The 15,488-nt window shown below is 39.9% G+C and overlaps 1 protein-coding gene across 1 annotated transcript in view; it reads left to right on the top strand.

The window, feature by feature from the left end:
* Positions 1 to 15,488, top strand: part of ADGRA3 (adhesion G protein-coupled receptor A3) — a 47,159-nt gene that overhangs the window by 23,566 nt on the left and 8,105 nt on the right. Inside the window, exons 6-14 of the mRNA XM_035112025.3 lie at positions 251 to 411; positions 846 to 1,059; positions 1,325 to 1,489; positions 7,634 to 7,835; positions 9,325 to 9,474; positions 13,100 to 13,261; positions 13,560 to 13,763; positions 14,728 to 14,941; positions 15,072 to 15,280. Of these exons, the coding sequence (XP_034967916.2) occupies positions 251 to 411; positions 846 to 1,059; positions 1,325 to 1,489; positions 7,634 to 7,835; positions 9,325 to 9,474; positions 13,100 to 13,261; positions 13,560 to 13,763; positions 14,728 to 14,941; positions 15,072 to 15,280 (1,681 nt within the window). The remainder of the gene's footprint in view (positions 1 to 250; positions 412 to 845; positions 1,060 to 1,324; positions 1,490 to 7,633; positions 7,836 to 9,324; positions 9,475 to 13,099; positions 13,262 to 13,559; positions 13,764 to 14,727; positions 14,942 to 15,071; positions 15,281 to 15,488) is intronic.

The following is a 15,488-nucleotide window of genomic DNA, read 5'->3' as shown; positions in this document are numbered from 1 at the left end:
CAAACGGAAGAGTTGGTGGCTGTTCTTTGGGCCACTGTAATGATACAAGTGACTTAAGAAGGTATGCATGGACAATGAGCTTCTGAATTTATATGGCCAAAATACCTAGAGTATTTTCAGTAATGCAGAGTTGGGCTGTTGATTTATTACAAATATTTGGAAATAGCTCAGTTATATACACCAAATTTATACCAGTTTCAATGGGATTTGCCTCCTTAAAAAACAAAAATATGTCTTTTGTTTGTTCCAGTGAATTTCAGACTGATTATCTGCTTTGCGACTGTAATATGTTGTGGATGCAGCAGTGGTTGCAAGAAAGAAATATAACTGTTCGTGAGACCAGATGTGCTTACCCCAAGTCACTGCAGGCTCAACCAGTTTTGAGTGTTAAGCAAGGTCTTCTAACTTGTGGTAAGAACATTATAACAAAGCAATGCTGATTTTTTAAATAACTATTACCAAGTGCACCTTTCCCTTCTTCCCACTCAATTTGGTGATTTGCACTAGCCCCAGGGCCTAAGTGTTCTTTCTTGAAAAAATAAGTTTAGCCCATTTCCCCCCTCTGTCTTTGTGGACAACCAGTGTGATGTGACATACCACTTTAGGTGCTATTCTTGAATTTAAATGAATATTTCCAATATACCATAAGACCAGGTTTGCTGGTAGTTTGAGAATCTTTAACTTGCAGTAAGTGCTATCTAATATTTTGTAACTATCATCCCTTTTAGGCTGCTGCTGCTGCTGGTTATATGACATGGAAATTCTCTAAAAGAAAATTTTATTTTACATTCAGTGAATACATTATATTTATCTAAAACATGGTGTTTTGTTTCAATGGAATACAGACCCCCCTCTGGAATTACCATCTTTCTACATGACTCCCTCTCATCGTCAGGTTGTATTTGAAGGAGACAGCCTGCCTTTCCAATGTATGGCTTCGTATATTGATCAGGACATGCAGGTTCTGTGGTACCAGGATGGGAAGATAGTTGAAACTGATGAATCCCAAGGCATTTTTGTTGAAAAAAACATGATCCATAACTGCTCACTCATTGCAAGGTGAGGATTTTGGCTGTAGTTTCTTGTAGAACAGGTGGCCAACTTGTGGCCCATCAGATGTTATTGGGCTCCAGCTCCCATCATCCCTGACCATTGGCTGTGTTTCCTGGGACTGATCGAAGTTGGAGTCAAATGACATCTGGCCGGCCTTATGTTTGCAAGCTCTATTCTAGTAGATATCTTTGGCAAAGCAGGCATTTATTCACCTTTTTTTTAAAAAAATTGTTTACTTGCTCTTGAATGCTGGTTTTGCCTCTTACCTTAGTGCTCTGACCATCTCAAACATTCAAGCTGGATCTACTGGAAACTGGGGGTGTCATGTGCATACCAGACGTGGGAATAATTCAAGGACTGTTGACATAGTGGTATTGAACAGCTCTGCTCAGTACTGCCCGCCGGAAAGAGTTGTCAACAACAAAGGCGACTTCAGGTTGGTGATGACAGCTTTGAAGGAGAATGTGTCTGTTGCTCTTACAGATTGCTTTTGAGTTCAAATGTTACCTGATTCTGTTCTCCTTTATGATAAAGGTTGAGTTATCTTGACTCTCAGTTGCATTAGATAAGGAAATGAAGAGCTAGTGGGCCTCCTTGGTGGGAGAAAGCCATCACAACTCCTTCAGATTAAAAATAACAAGTTAAATGTACAAAGCTAGTAGTAATGTAGAATTAGTAGCCTAAATAAAAAGTTGCTGAGGTGGACTGAGATATAAAACTTTGTCTAGAAACACCGCTTAGATTATTTAAGGGGTGGAAACCTCACACGAAGAGGCCAAATCCAGCCCTCCCAGCCTCTGTGTGGCTCTTCAGATAATTCCTATGGCACATCCCTTACTTTATACCTTCGGATCTCAAATTTCAGCAGCGCCCTGTGCGACGACAAAATTTGGTGCCTCTTGAGCTCCATTCTAAATAATAGTTGCTGCATCCCCTGCAGCGCCCCCAAGTCTCTGCTCCCAGTGTGACTGAACCAGTCACACTTCCCTAAATCTGCCTCAGTTCATACCCTCCTTATGTGTTTTTGCCTGGCTAGAATGTGATCACTCTTCCTGGTTGCCTTAATGGAAAATAGAGAGGAATGTCCTGTACAAAGGTAAAATGTACATTTGCCTCTTTGCCCAGCTTTGCCTCTGGAAGGTTGCCCAGATGAGAATGTGGCCCCTTGACTGAAGAAGGTTCCCTGCTCTTGGTTTATTTGTTCAGTCATTTAAAACCAGTTTGCATATTACTGTGAAACAACTGTTCAAGCAGTAAGTACAATAGATGTAACAACCACTATCTATATCTAGGCAGTGTTAATTACTGTTGGACATTGCAACACTCATCTTCATTTTGCACTTGTTTCTTTCTTCACCTTTTCCATTCTGACCTCTTTGCTGCTGGTTACACTAACAGCACATTGCCTCTGGAGGTGCCAGCCATAACAGTTAGAGTCTCTCTGTGTAAGGTAATGCCTTTTCTAACTTACGTCTGTTGCACCGTATAGCAGTAGTGCGTACTGTGAAGTGAAGTAAGTCAGCGTAGAGGCCATTTGTCTTTTGATTTTTGTTAGCCTGTCCCTGTCATTCTCTCTCCCCACTTCCAATTCAGGATCACTTTGCATAGAATGATTTGGTACATGGATATCACTTCCATGTGGGGGAAACATACATATACTATGCACTGCAGGATACAAGACTCCACCACTTAGAAGGCTTTTGTCAAGTGGCATATAAACCTTGTCAAGTAAATGAATAAAATGCCTTTATTTCAAGTTAAGGCTTAATACCTTGCATGTATAGCCCGCAAATCGTTTATTAGCTTGCTTGTTTGCTTGCCTATCTGTACGAAAATCATTTGTGAGACATTGACTTGGCTTGCGTGTCATATTAAAACATAGGTGAAGTAAACTATGGTTTAAGCCAGGGGTCCCCAAACTTACCCGGCTTCAGGCTGGTGCCTGCAGCGCCGATCATGCAGAGGGCGGGGGAGCATGCGCCCATTTGCGTGCGTGCACGCTATTTACAGCGCACTTCCGGGTTGGAGGAGCACTGGAAATAGCTTGTGTGCATGCGCACGGGCCTCCTCCAACTCACAATTGCGCCGAAAATAACGCGCATGCGCACAAGCTGTTTCCAACGCTCCAGCCACCCAGAAGTGGGCAGCCGCGCCGCATCATTAAGAGCGAGCCACAGTTTGGGGAAGCCTGGTTTAAGCTGAATGAGTAACATGCTGCTCAAATATTGTTGCTTTAATCTTCTTCCCTGCTCATACTGCACAGTGAAGGAAATGGCTGTTGTATGTGAACCTGGGCTTGTGGTTTGTTTCTTGAGTGAAACAAAGATTTGTTCTTGGCTTAGCACTCGTGGTTTGTTTGAGGGAAACAAACCACAATTGTATGTTGTTCGCACGTAATGACAAGCCAGGCTCTGACTTGTTTCCTTCCTAGCTCAGTCCTCTCAAGGCTTTGGTGCTTATATACTGGTCCATTTGACATACAAACTGGAATTGATTGTTCAAAAGAGGGAATGAAAGACCCCCCTTTTGCCTGTTTTACTTTCAAGCATTTCTTGCTTGTCAGAGGTGACCAGGTGAGTTTACAGGAAGATTATGCCCTTATATGCTCAAAATATATGTTAGGTTTGCATTGGTCACCTTTTCAATAAGACATGGATCAAAACTACTCTAATTATGTGTACCTAAGGGAGATTGGTACTTTTGGTTCTCCAACCTTCAATTACTGCATCACAGATCTCTGCTGAAATTGAGAGGTGCTTTAAAAGCAATTTGTGATACAACATTTGGAGGAAGTGGCCTGTGTGTGTGGTATTTCAACAGTTCAAAGATGAAAGGTGTAAAATTTCATTAGCCATCTCCAGGCCTTTAAATGCCTCAAGTAGTTATTTGGAGCCAAGCCATGTCTGCCCTTCTCCTGTTACTTTAGTCCTTTCCCTGGTGCAACTTTTTCCATTTATAGGAAATGCTGCGTTGAGTTGAGAAGATAAAAAATATATAAGAAAGTTTCTGGCAGTGTTTATGAAAAAAATAGGCGGAGGAATTTAAATAACTTTAAAAATACAATTGTGAATTGTTCATTTTGGACTTGCAATTAGAGGTAAAAACAGATGGAAAAGCTTGTTTTTTGAGCATTCTCTATTAAATTAACCTGTGCTTAGCAGTGATTGTTCAGTTTAATAGGATTTTGCCTCTCTGGAATTCATTGGAAGGAAACACAATTTCTGGAAACATTAATTTTATCAGGAGGTTCGCTAGAGTTGGGTTTACTGCAAAAAACCTTCTATCTGTGGTATAGAAAAAGCAATAACAAAGGGCTATATTTCACCTTTTGAGGCCATACAGAAAGCAGGCTCTGACTTGTAAAGGAAATTATTCTGAGCAGATGGCTGTAAATGCACCTAGGAACATTTACCTTTATTGTTCTTGGTTTGGACGGCTACAGCATAGTTGGAAGTGTCTATTTTGATTCTGCTTAGAAGCTATTTCATACTGAAGTAGAAGAACTTAAATGCATCTCTTCTCCAGGGAGAAAATAGTATATTCAAGCAAAAAAAGAAGTACATATGTATTAGCTATACTTCATTCATTTCAGTTTGATTGTCCTTTTCAAATTGAAAAAAGACTAGCTCAGTATTTACGCAGCAATATACTTTTCTACAACTGCATTTATTTTGTGCATCATGCACAAACAGAATCCAGTTAGTTCTCACCATGGCAAAATATAAATTAGCAAACCAATTTTGAAAAACCATTCAGGTTTATTTTAGCACATCTTTCTTTCAGGATTTTTCTGAAAATAGTTAAGAACATAGCAGTTCTGGTGAATCAAACCAAAGGTTCGTCTAATCTAGCATTCTGTTTTCAGCAATGGCCTGCTGAATATTTCTGGAATGCCTACAGAAAGGGCAGGAAGGCAAGAGCTGTCTCCCTTTGTTTTTCCCTTGATAGTTTCGCAGTTCACAGGCTCTGAACATAAAAGTTCCATTTTTCTGTTAAGTCTAATAGCCACTGATCTATTCTCTATGAATTTAACTGCTTCTTTTCTAAAACCCATGTTAGCCTTTGGCACTCATTCAGTTGGTAGGAATGTGTGATAGGGTTTCCGCATGAGATGCCTTCTTGCCCTGGGAGATTTTTGTAGCCTATCTAAGGCTTCTCTGCACAAAACTGAAAACTTTGTTGTCCTGGCAGACTTCTGGTCTGTAGGTGTTTGGCATAGAACTGTTCCTTTGCTTGTTTTAGCTTAGCTTGAGTTCTCTACTGCTGTTTGTTTATTTAATTTTGTTTACTGTTTACTGTGCTTGCCTTTAATATTTCCACAAAAAATATTGATTGTGTGGTGTAAGCCAAATTGCGTGCCTCAATTCAGGATACGTATGTTTTAAATAGCATCATTCTGGCAGTGAATTTCGCAAGTTTGTGAATTTTCTGTTCTGAATTTACTAGCCATCAATTTCATTGAGTTGTCCCCAAGTTCTATCATTCATTATATGCCAGGAAGAAAATTTATATTATAATCTCCACCCTGTTCATAATTTTGGAAACCTCTATTGTTTCTTTCCCTTGGTCCTTTTTCTGCACCTAAAAAGCTCCAAATGCTTTTTATCTTTTCCTTGTAGAGAATAGAGAAAATATTCTACTGTTCCCTTGATAATTTTCATTGCCCTCTTCTTAATTTTAAAGCAGTCAAAACTGGTGCAATTTACAGTTTTGTAAAGGTTTCTAATAATGAGTCAATATTGTATGTAAAGGATTGTATTGGTGCTCGTCTAAAAATCCAATAAACACATGTGTGTTTTCCATTGTTACTGTTTATCGTCATCAAAGACAAATGGTATCTGTTTTGAGGTCTTAAAATCTTCCCGAAAGACAGTTAAGATTTATACCTAAGGAATAGTTAAACTCATTCACAGGCAAACTCTCAATAAACTAAGTATCAGTAGTTGCGAGAACAGTGTTTCAAAAAAAAAGGCAAACCTATGTTATAATAATAATAACAATAACAATAACAATAACAATAACAATGATAATAATAATAATAATAATAATAATAATATATTTATACCCAGCCTATCTGGCTGGGTTTCCCCAGCCCCTCTGGGCGGCTTCCAACCGAATATTAAAAACAGTATAGCATCAAACATTAAAAACTTCCCTAAACAGGGCTGCCTTCAGTTGTCTTCTAAAAGTAAAATAGTTGCTTATTGCCTTGACATCTGCTGGGAGGGCATTCCACAGGGCGGGTGCCACTACCGAGAAGGCCCTCTGTCTGGTTCCCTGTAACCTCACTTCTCGCAATGAGGGAACCGCCAGAAGGCCCTCGGTGCTGGATCTCAGTGTCCGGGCTGAATGGTGGGGGTGGAGACGCTCCTTCAGGTATACAGGTCCGAGGCCGTTTAGGGCTTTAAAGGTACCAACACTTTGAATTGTGCTCGGAAACGTACTGGGAGCCAGTGTAGATCTCTCAGGACCGGTGTTATTTGGTCCCGGTGGCCACTCCCAGTCACTAGTCTAGCTGCCGCATTCTGGATGTGAACCGTCTGGTATATCAACATTACGTGAATTTGGTATAAACATATGTAAATTAGATACTTTCCACAAGCGCCTAATTAATAATGTAGTTAATTGGTTGATCATTTTCATTGGTTTATCAGTCCTCTAAAACAATCCTGTGCATGTTTATTCAAGAGTAAAACGTACAGATTTCAGTGGGAGTTACTCCAAAACAAGAAAGTGTGCAAAAGATTGTAGCCTTTATGTTTAAAATACAGTAGTGTTTAATATCCTTCATCTTTATCTCTGGTTACCTTTATTGGCCCACTTTACTCTATACTCTCTTTTTAAACAAAAAAGACAACAGGGGTAAGATGGAGTACTCATTGCATCTCCAAGTAATTTAATTAAGTTTCTGTATTATAGCATTGAGAGATTAAAAATATTTTCCACAGAGTTTTTAAGCTCTTTAACATAATCCCTTGAATCATATTACTTGTTCTCTAGTTCTGTCAAAAGTCAAAGTGTTTGATACTTTAATTGACAAGTGCAATTATTATTCTGAATTGAATTGCGGGGCTGCCTCATTTCTCTTTTAAATTATAGCCAAAATGAGAGAAGAATATGATAAAATAATTCTGTTGCTCCCCAAGAATTTTTGTCTTAAACATAAACTTCTACTTAATTACAGGACACAGGACAAACTTTATTTATAAATGTAGCCTGTTGCTCTTCTATTTTAGTTGCAATGCCAATATACTATAAACTTTTGATACCGTAATTACTTTTAAATGAAAATGAAGAGTTCATTTTCACTTTGGGTAGAAAATTGCATGTAACTTCTCTGGTGATTTGGTGTAACCCCAAAAGTCTAAACAGTAGGATATGGAGATTAAAAGGCTCGTAATGTTAACATATGAAGAGCATGCCAGTGATGAAGGCTAGCCAAGTTGAAATTTTATGTGGTTTGCATATATGTAGATTTGAAGTGTGTCTCATTTTGTGATCCAGGCCTTATTTCTTCTGTTTACTTTTTTCCAGAGCGGCCCTGAAAATTTGTCTTAATCTTTTGCCTTCAACTCTTTAGGTGGCCTCGTACGTTGGCAGGTATTACTTCATACCTGGTGTGCACTCGTTACTCAGGTGGCAGTGGAATATATACAGGAAACACTCAGGCTGAGAAGAGAGCTTGGCGCAGATGTGATAGGGGAGGATTTTGGGCCGAAGAGGATTACTCTCGCTGCCAATATACAAATGATGCCACTCAAATCCTGTATATGTTTAATCAGGTTATTCATTCTTTCTCCCAATCTTAACGTAAAATGTTTTGCAAATAAATTCTTGTAAGATTTTTCCATGCTGTCTTTATTCTTCCATCAAGAAGAGGGTTTCCTCTTCAGTGAAGAACCCATGTTTAAAGTGTAATGTGTTATGCCAGGATCCAAATTGCCCTTTTTGTGCCCCTAAGTAAATTCTGTCTGTGCTTGGATGGGTTGCTCATTTCTTCATCCAGATGTAGTTCCTCATCCTTTATCAAATTCTGCCCAATAAGGGTGTTTGATGTTCAGGTGCAGCTTTTCAGGAGTAGATAGCTGCAGTATGAAAGACCTGAAAAGTCTATGTGTCCATGCAGCTTTTTTCAATTTTGCTTGTTCATAAGTATGCCTAGGATACCTGAGGCCCAATATTCGATCATAAACAGGTGGAAAACATGCACTCTCGTTATATTTTCTTTTTGAATGTTAAAGATTTTACTAGCCCACAACTGAATGAAGTAGCTGCTTGGAGAGAAGCTCAGTTTTAACGTATAAGCTTGCATCTTTGTGCAGTGAACCATTAGAAGTTGGTTTTTAAAAGTAAGCATGTTTGTTTGTTACAGCTTACTCCGCAGGATCAGTTTCATATTTATTAGGTCTTCTATCTCACATTTTGCCTGTAGTGACTCACAATATAAATATGTAATATGTGCAGCAAGATTCTCTTACTTGGGTGGCTATTATCAGCTAACATCTGATTATCTTTCTCTCAAAGGAATTGGTGCTAGATAGCCCTGTGACAAGGTCGATTACTGAACATTGCTCCCAAGTTTTTAGGAAATCAGGATTTGCTTCTTTTTTCACTTTGCTGTGCTTACTCATATTTTTGCTAAGGTAGACTAAGGCTGCAATCCTTAAATTGGCCCAAAGGAAGCTGTTGGAAATTTCTGTGGGCATATACATCCTGCTGGCATCATTCCACCATGGGCCTAAATGGGGCCTATTGGGAAAGCCATGAAGTTGCATGAACCTGACCTACTTTATTTCCACAAAGTGTTTCCAAATAGACCATGAAACAATGTCCTGACTGGTGCTGTCAGTTTCTTCCCATTGCAGTCATAGGAAGCAGTTTAAACTTTGTCTGGTTATTGTTTCGTCTCGGTCACATTCAGCTACTTTCATTGACTGCATCTTTCCAGAGCCCCAGCTAGGAGATGTCAGGGGTTGAACCTGGGAACTTTTGCATGCCTTTTACCAGAAATGGAGGAGGTGGGGTTGCGGAAGCAAAGTGGCCTCCCACCCTGGATGCAACTAGCTGGCAATTATTTGGACGTGATAATTTTGGTTTGCCACAGATTCTCCCTCACTACGGCTGCACACAAGCAATAGAATTGCTCTGTTTTGTAAGCTGGTTACATTTTAAACTTCATAAACACGTACCTTTATGACAGATGCTAATGTGAATTGGCACTATTGTTTTGTCTTGGTTATATAATTTATACAATTATTGTGCTCCATACAGATGCCGCTGAACCTTACCAATGCTGTAGCAACAGCTCGACAACTGTTAGCTTACACTGTTGAAGCTGCAAACTTTTCTGACAAAATGGATGTTATTTTTGTGGCTGAAATGATAGAAAAATTTGGAAGATTTGCTGAGAAGTACAAAGAGGTAATTATGTTTTCCTCCAAATCTCTTTTTAAAAATGCCCTTGCTAAAGCTAAACTGCACTATCGGTTAATATCCAAACCTCTTAAAAGCCTTAACTATTTATAAAGGTAAAGGGACCCCTGATCATTAGGTCCAGTCGTGACCGACTCTGGGGTTGTGGCACTCATCTCATGTTATTGGCCGAGGGAGTACAGCAGGCACCCCCAACCTTTGGCCCTCCAGATGTTTTGGACTACAATTCCCATCATCCCTGACCACTGGTCCTCTTAGCTAGGGATCATGGGAGTTGTAGGCGAAAACATCTGGAGGGCCACAGTTTGGGGATGTTTGGAGTACAGCTTCCAGGTCATGTGGCCAGCAGAACCAGAGCAGCACACGTTTACCTCCCCACTGGCGGCACCTATTTTATCTGCCTATTTATCTACTTGCACTTTGACGTGCTTTCGAACTGCTAGGTTGGCAGGAGCAAGGACTGAGCAACGGGAGCTCACCCCATTACGGGGATTCGAACTGCTGACCTTCTGATCGGTAAGCCCTAGGCTCAGTGGTTTAACCCACAGCGCCACCTGCGTCCCTATTTATAAGGATTATTTATAGAGACCAGCTAAATTAGAGTATTCCTCAAATAGCCTTTAAGGGTAAATATGTGCTTGTGGTTAGAGGCTCTCCATTTCACTGTTGAATGTTGGAGACCACAGTGCACTAAATATCTGCACTCAAATCAAAAAGAACCTGGGAACAAATGTTTAAAATTATTCTGGCAAGAGCTGTAGTTTTAGTGTCATGGACTGTGGTTGTGGAGCAATCCAAGTTGTTCATTAAGTGATTGATTTAATGTGACCTAAAATATGTGTAGGCCATGGATTACAGTTTGATTTATTGCATTGTAAGGATGTTGTTTTTCCTTCTGTGATGTATGAGGTCCAGATTGACACAATCTGACACTGTTCTGCCACTGCTTGAAGGCAATAAAAGCTATAAAAATGCCAGACAGAAATTCATGAGCAGTGTTTGTCATAGTAAATGTGGTGATAGACAATGCATTCTTAAAATTACTTAGTGAAACCCAGTTTAGTCTTGCTTTGCTCAGCTATAAAAATCAAGTATGCTAGCTTTCTATTTAAGTATAAATGTTCAGTATATTACATAGTTTACATGGAAGTAAAAATAAGGATTAATGAATTGTGCTTGTGGCATCCATTTGTTGTAACACAGCATTTCTAGGTAAAATTGGAACCTAAAAGCTATAGGGCAACATTATCCATTATTCAGAGCTGCTTCCCACTTATTTATTGGGATTTGTCACAATTGTTTTGGCTATGCAGGTGTTTATTGTAACAAATATTGTGAAGGGCAAATGGCAGGTGCTAAATCCTCAGCACATCCCAGTATGTGTGTCCCTGAGTGTCTTAAGAAGCACATGTTTCATTTATTCGTTAGTTTTTGGCCTCCACGGAAGTTCATGCTGACATACATAAGGGCTTGAATCTTGAGTACCATGAGAAGAAGGAAGTCAAATAGGGACCTTTTTCATCCCCTGCCCCTACACCACCTGTGCCCTCCATAAATCCTCTCTAGAGGCCTCTGCTTGGACGAAGTCCCTTTGCCAATTTTGGCCAATGCACACCTCCCCAAGCAATCTCCCAAGCCTCATTCTATACTATTCAGGAGGGGGTCCCCAACCCCCTAGAGAGGCTTTGGGGGTACAGGTAGCTGCAGAAAGGGGTGGGGGTGCAGGTGACAAAGCCCCCTTCCGTGAACGGCATTCAGAATGCATGGTAGGGTTCTCATGTCAATTTTCCATCCTGAGCAAGCCTTCCTAGCTTCAGCAAATTAGCTGCATTGTATGCCTTTTGACGGTCCTGGGTTTATTTTGTTCCTCCCTTAATCTCTCTAGAAAGCATTTCTGTAAATAATGAAGGCACTGGACACTGGGAAAACTTGATTTTAGGGGCAGGAATATATATACAGTGGTACCTCGGAAGTCAAACAGAATTTGTTCCAGAAGTCCGTTTGACTTCCAAAAGGTTCAGAAGCCACGTCGGACGTTCACAAACTGGAACGTTCACAAAGAACGTTCACAAACTGGAACACTCGCTTCCAGGTTTGCTGCGTTCAGGAGCCAAAACGTTCGAGTTGCAAGGCGTTTGTCAACCAAAGTATGACTGTATACATATTACAGCTTGGCAGGCAGCTTTTTAGAAAAGAAACCAACTAGGCTAAATTTTATTTTTGATGATTTATCCATTAGCCCATGGCGAGGGTATCAAGAAGCTATATGGATCATTGAAACCCCAGCACTTGATGCCTTAGTATCCTGCTCACCCCAGCCTATGTTTTCAAATTTCACTAGGCTCTGGCCATGCATTTTTAGGTTTATTTCAACAGCAATATAAGAAGGAAATTGCTTTTTAAATTTTCCTTTCTTACTTTTTGCTTATTTAATAGAAAAAAATAAAACAAATAATCATATACATCAGGCTGTCTTAAATTCCTAGTTCTACTTCTAAAAACATAAATTTTTCGTGTCTTTATTATGAGTCCAGGCAGGCACGTTTTATGCATTGTTGTACTAAGAGCACTGTAGAATTTGCTTTCTTAGATCAAATTATAAAGAGAGACCAACTACTGTTAGTAGAAAGGCATACATGTGGGCAGCAGCCTCTTCTTTAATCTGAGCTAGTGAACTGCAGTTGAAGAAATAACTGCACATGGGAACTTAGCGAAAGCAAGAGTACTATGAAAATGTCCACAGTCAAAGAAGAAAAAACTCTAAAACACATTCATGAAAAATAGGAAATTATGTGGCATGGAAAAAGGTGTGTATGTGTGTGTGTGTGTGTGTCCATCTCTCTATAACAGGCATCCCCAAACTTCGGCCCTGGGCGGGCAGTGGGGCAGGCTGGCCAACGGTCCTGCTTCTAGGGGGGGCAACTGCCCCCTCTTGCCCCCCCTGCCTACGCCCATGATAAGTGACGACATGTAACAGCAGTAAAGGTTGATAAGGCTATCACTTTTGCAATGCTAAATGAATTAGCTCCTCTAGTGGGATATATGTGTTCTCGTCTATCTAATCCTTTTCTATTATAATATTTTTGAATTGTTAGTGCAGGATTTGTATCTAGTTTCTATGGTGCATGAATGGTCTAGGTCAGGCATCCCCAAACTTTGGCCCTCCAGTTGTTTTGGACTACAATTCCCATCTTCCCTGACCACTGGTCCTGTTAGCTAGGGATCATGGGAGTTGTAGGCCAAAACATCTGGAGGGCCGCAGTATGGGGATGCCTGCTCTATAATATGCCTCAAACAGAATGATGGATATTACAGAGTTAAGTTGTAAACTCAAAAGGGTTTAGTCCTCTGCTAGTGATGATTTTTTTAAAATAAATTTAAATAGGAATGTATGTTACTTAAAAATAGTTACTAAATTAGTGTGCTTGTGTTCAATAAAAAGTGGGTGAGGGTAGAACCGTGTAGTGAGCTCCCTCAGTACATGGAAATGGTGGAATAAAAATGTAATAAAGTGCTGCAGGACAGGGAGAATAAGGTCTGTATTTTTAAAAACTGTATGAAAAATGGTACACAAACATACATGTCAACCTTTCTGATCTCTTTCCTCTGTTAGCTTGGTGACGTGATGGTTGATATTGCAAGTAACATAATGCTAGCTGATGAACGCATTCTGTGGATGGCACAGAGGGAAGCTAAAGCTTGTACCCGAATTGTGCAGTGCTTGCAGAAGATTGCTACATACCGGCTAGCTAATGGAGCTCAGGTTTACTCAACGGTAGGAAATGACACTTTTTATTCGTTGATAAGCACTGCTTTATTTAAATAGTAGATTTTTTTTTTTTAAAAAAATCCATTTTAGTGGAAGCTATTCAACTAAGTAGGATCAGAATATTTGGAATTTTGAAAGGAAATTATGTACTTAAACTGGTTTAAATTACCAATATATAACAGGTTTAAAACATATCCCTCTCTGTGTGTATGTGTCCATCTATCTTATCTATTGTCTATCTATAACTATCTGGAGGCCAGTTCTTGCTTCTGTAGCACAGCATTTGTATGTTTGTTTTCTACAGTATTCTCCAAATATTGCCGTGGAAGCTTATGTAATAAAAGGAACTAGCTTCACTGGAATGACCTGCACTGTGTTCCAGAAAGTGGCGGCAGCAGACCGCACAGGACTTCCTGAATACGGACGAAGAGATCTGGATGGAAGCCTTGATAAGCAACTGGGCTTTAAGTGCAATGTCTCAAATACATTGTCAAGCCTGGCACTTAAGGTTAGATTAAGTGTGTGTGTGAGAGAGAGAGGGGGGGGGGGAGAATGAATGTGTGTTTGAGGCAATTTATATATTCAGCAGGAAAGCTTTGTTTAAAATATTCTACTTCATACGCACACACAAAAATACACTAACTATTTTGGGGAGAAGGCTAGGCCAAACCCATTCCCCTTGATAGGCTAATTTTCTTTGAGGGAGGCACCCCATCCCTTTTGCAGATTGAAATGTACAGCTCAGGAATAGCTTGATCACTTGATTCTGTTGAATATACAGACTTTGTGTTTGATGCTTGCTAAGCTAACCCTAAAGAAATTATTTTGTATAGATGAAGGTATAAAACAGCTTCCTGTGTCCCTAAACTATTGGTCCATTTAGCTCAGTATTGTCTCTTCAATGACTGGCAGTGACTCTCCATGGTTTCGGGTAGGAATTTTTCCCAGCCCTGCTTTGAGATTACGTAAAAAGTGTATTTTGAGATACAGAGAAAAAGTCCAACTTAACTGGCAAATGGAATTCTTCAAATGTTTTAACAGACAACACAAGGATTTTCTTCTACACTGCCTATGGAATTCTCTTCCTTTATCCTTCATCATTCCTTTAGAACCATCTTCTCTTCCACGAGCTGGATGTGAGGGGAGCTATAACTGGCAACTACTATTCTCAATTTATTTTTCACATCTGCAGTTGCTTCCCCAATAGAATATGTGGATAATTTATTTGAATTTGGTTAACCCTTCCATGTGCTCAGGAGGCTTCAGACATTACTTAGTCAGGTCACGGCAAGCTAACCTCATGGAAGTAATTCCTCACAAAAGAAATGATGTTTTGACAGGCACACCCCTGAGCATACGTTAAGGAAAGGAAACTCTTGAGGGAGGGAGGGAACAACCTATCAAAACAAGAGATGGCAAATAGGAAGCATTGTCTTTTGTTTCAGTATTAACACCACATGTCTGTTTTGCAGAACACAATTGTGGAGGCCTCAATACAACTTCCACCTGCCCTTTTTTCACACAAGCACAAAAGAGAGATCAGGCCAGCAGATGACGCTGTCTACAAGCTTCAACTTATTGCATTTCGCAATGGGAAACTTTTCCCAACGACAGGAAATTCAACAACTTTAGCTGTCGATAGAAAACGCCTTACTGTGGTCACACCGGTTATCCTCACCAAGTTAGGTGTGTTTCTAGCAAATTATCTGTTCCAAGAACTTTTGCCTCTGTTTTTGTCTTTACTCGTAAAATGTCAGTGCTTTAGTTTGCATGTAATAAGATAAAATCCCATTTTCTTTCTTTATAACCAAACAAGATGGCTTGACCTTGCCCCATCAACACACTCCTATCAATGTGACATTGCGGCGCATTGCGCATGGAGCAGATGCTGTTGCGGTGCAGTGGGACTTTGATTTGCTGAATGGGCAAGGAGGATGGAAATCTGATGGATGTCACATTCTTTCTTCAGATGAAAATGTCACTACTATACAGTGCTACTCACTCAGTAACTATGCAGTACTGATGGTATGTGAGCTGTCCATTTTATCCAAATTTATGTGGTTAATATATTTTTCTATCAAAGGTGAAAAGTTTTCATTTATTTAAAGAAGTTCTATGCCTCCTTTGGAAGACCGTGCCTTCCTAAGGCAACTTAGAAAACATTAGTTTCATATACATGGCAGAAATATTGAGGTGATCATGGGCAAAACACAGCCAGCCTTTGCAAATTGGA

The sequence above is a fragment of the Zootoca vivipara genome, chromosome Z1 (assembly GCF_965207765.1).
Source record: "Zootoca vivipara chromosome Z1, rZooViv2.hap1.1, whole genome shotgun sequence".
NCBI classification, from domain to species: Eukaryota; Metazoa; Chordata; class Lepidosauria; order Squamata; family Lacertidae; genus Zootoca; species Zootoca vivipara.
This window is presented reverse-complemented; position numbering and strand designations above follow the sequence as displayed.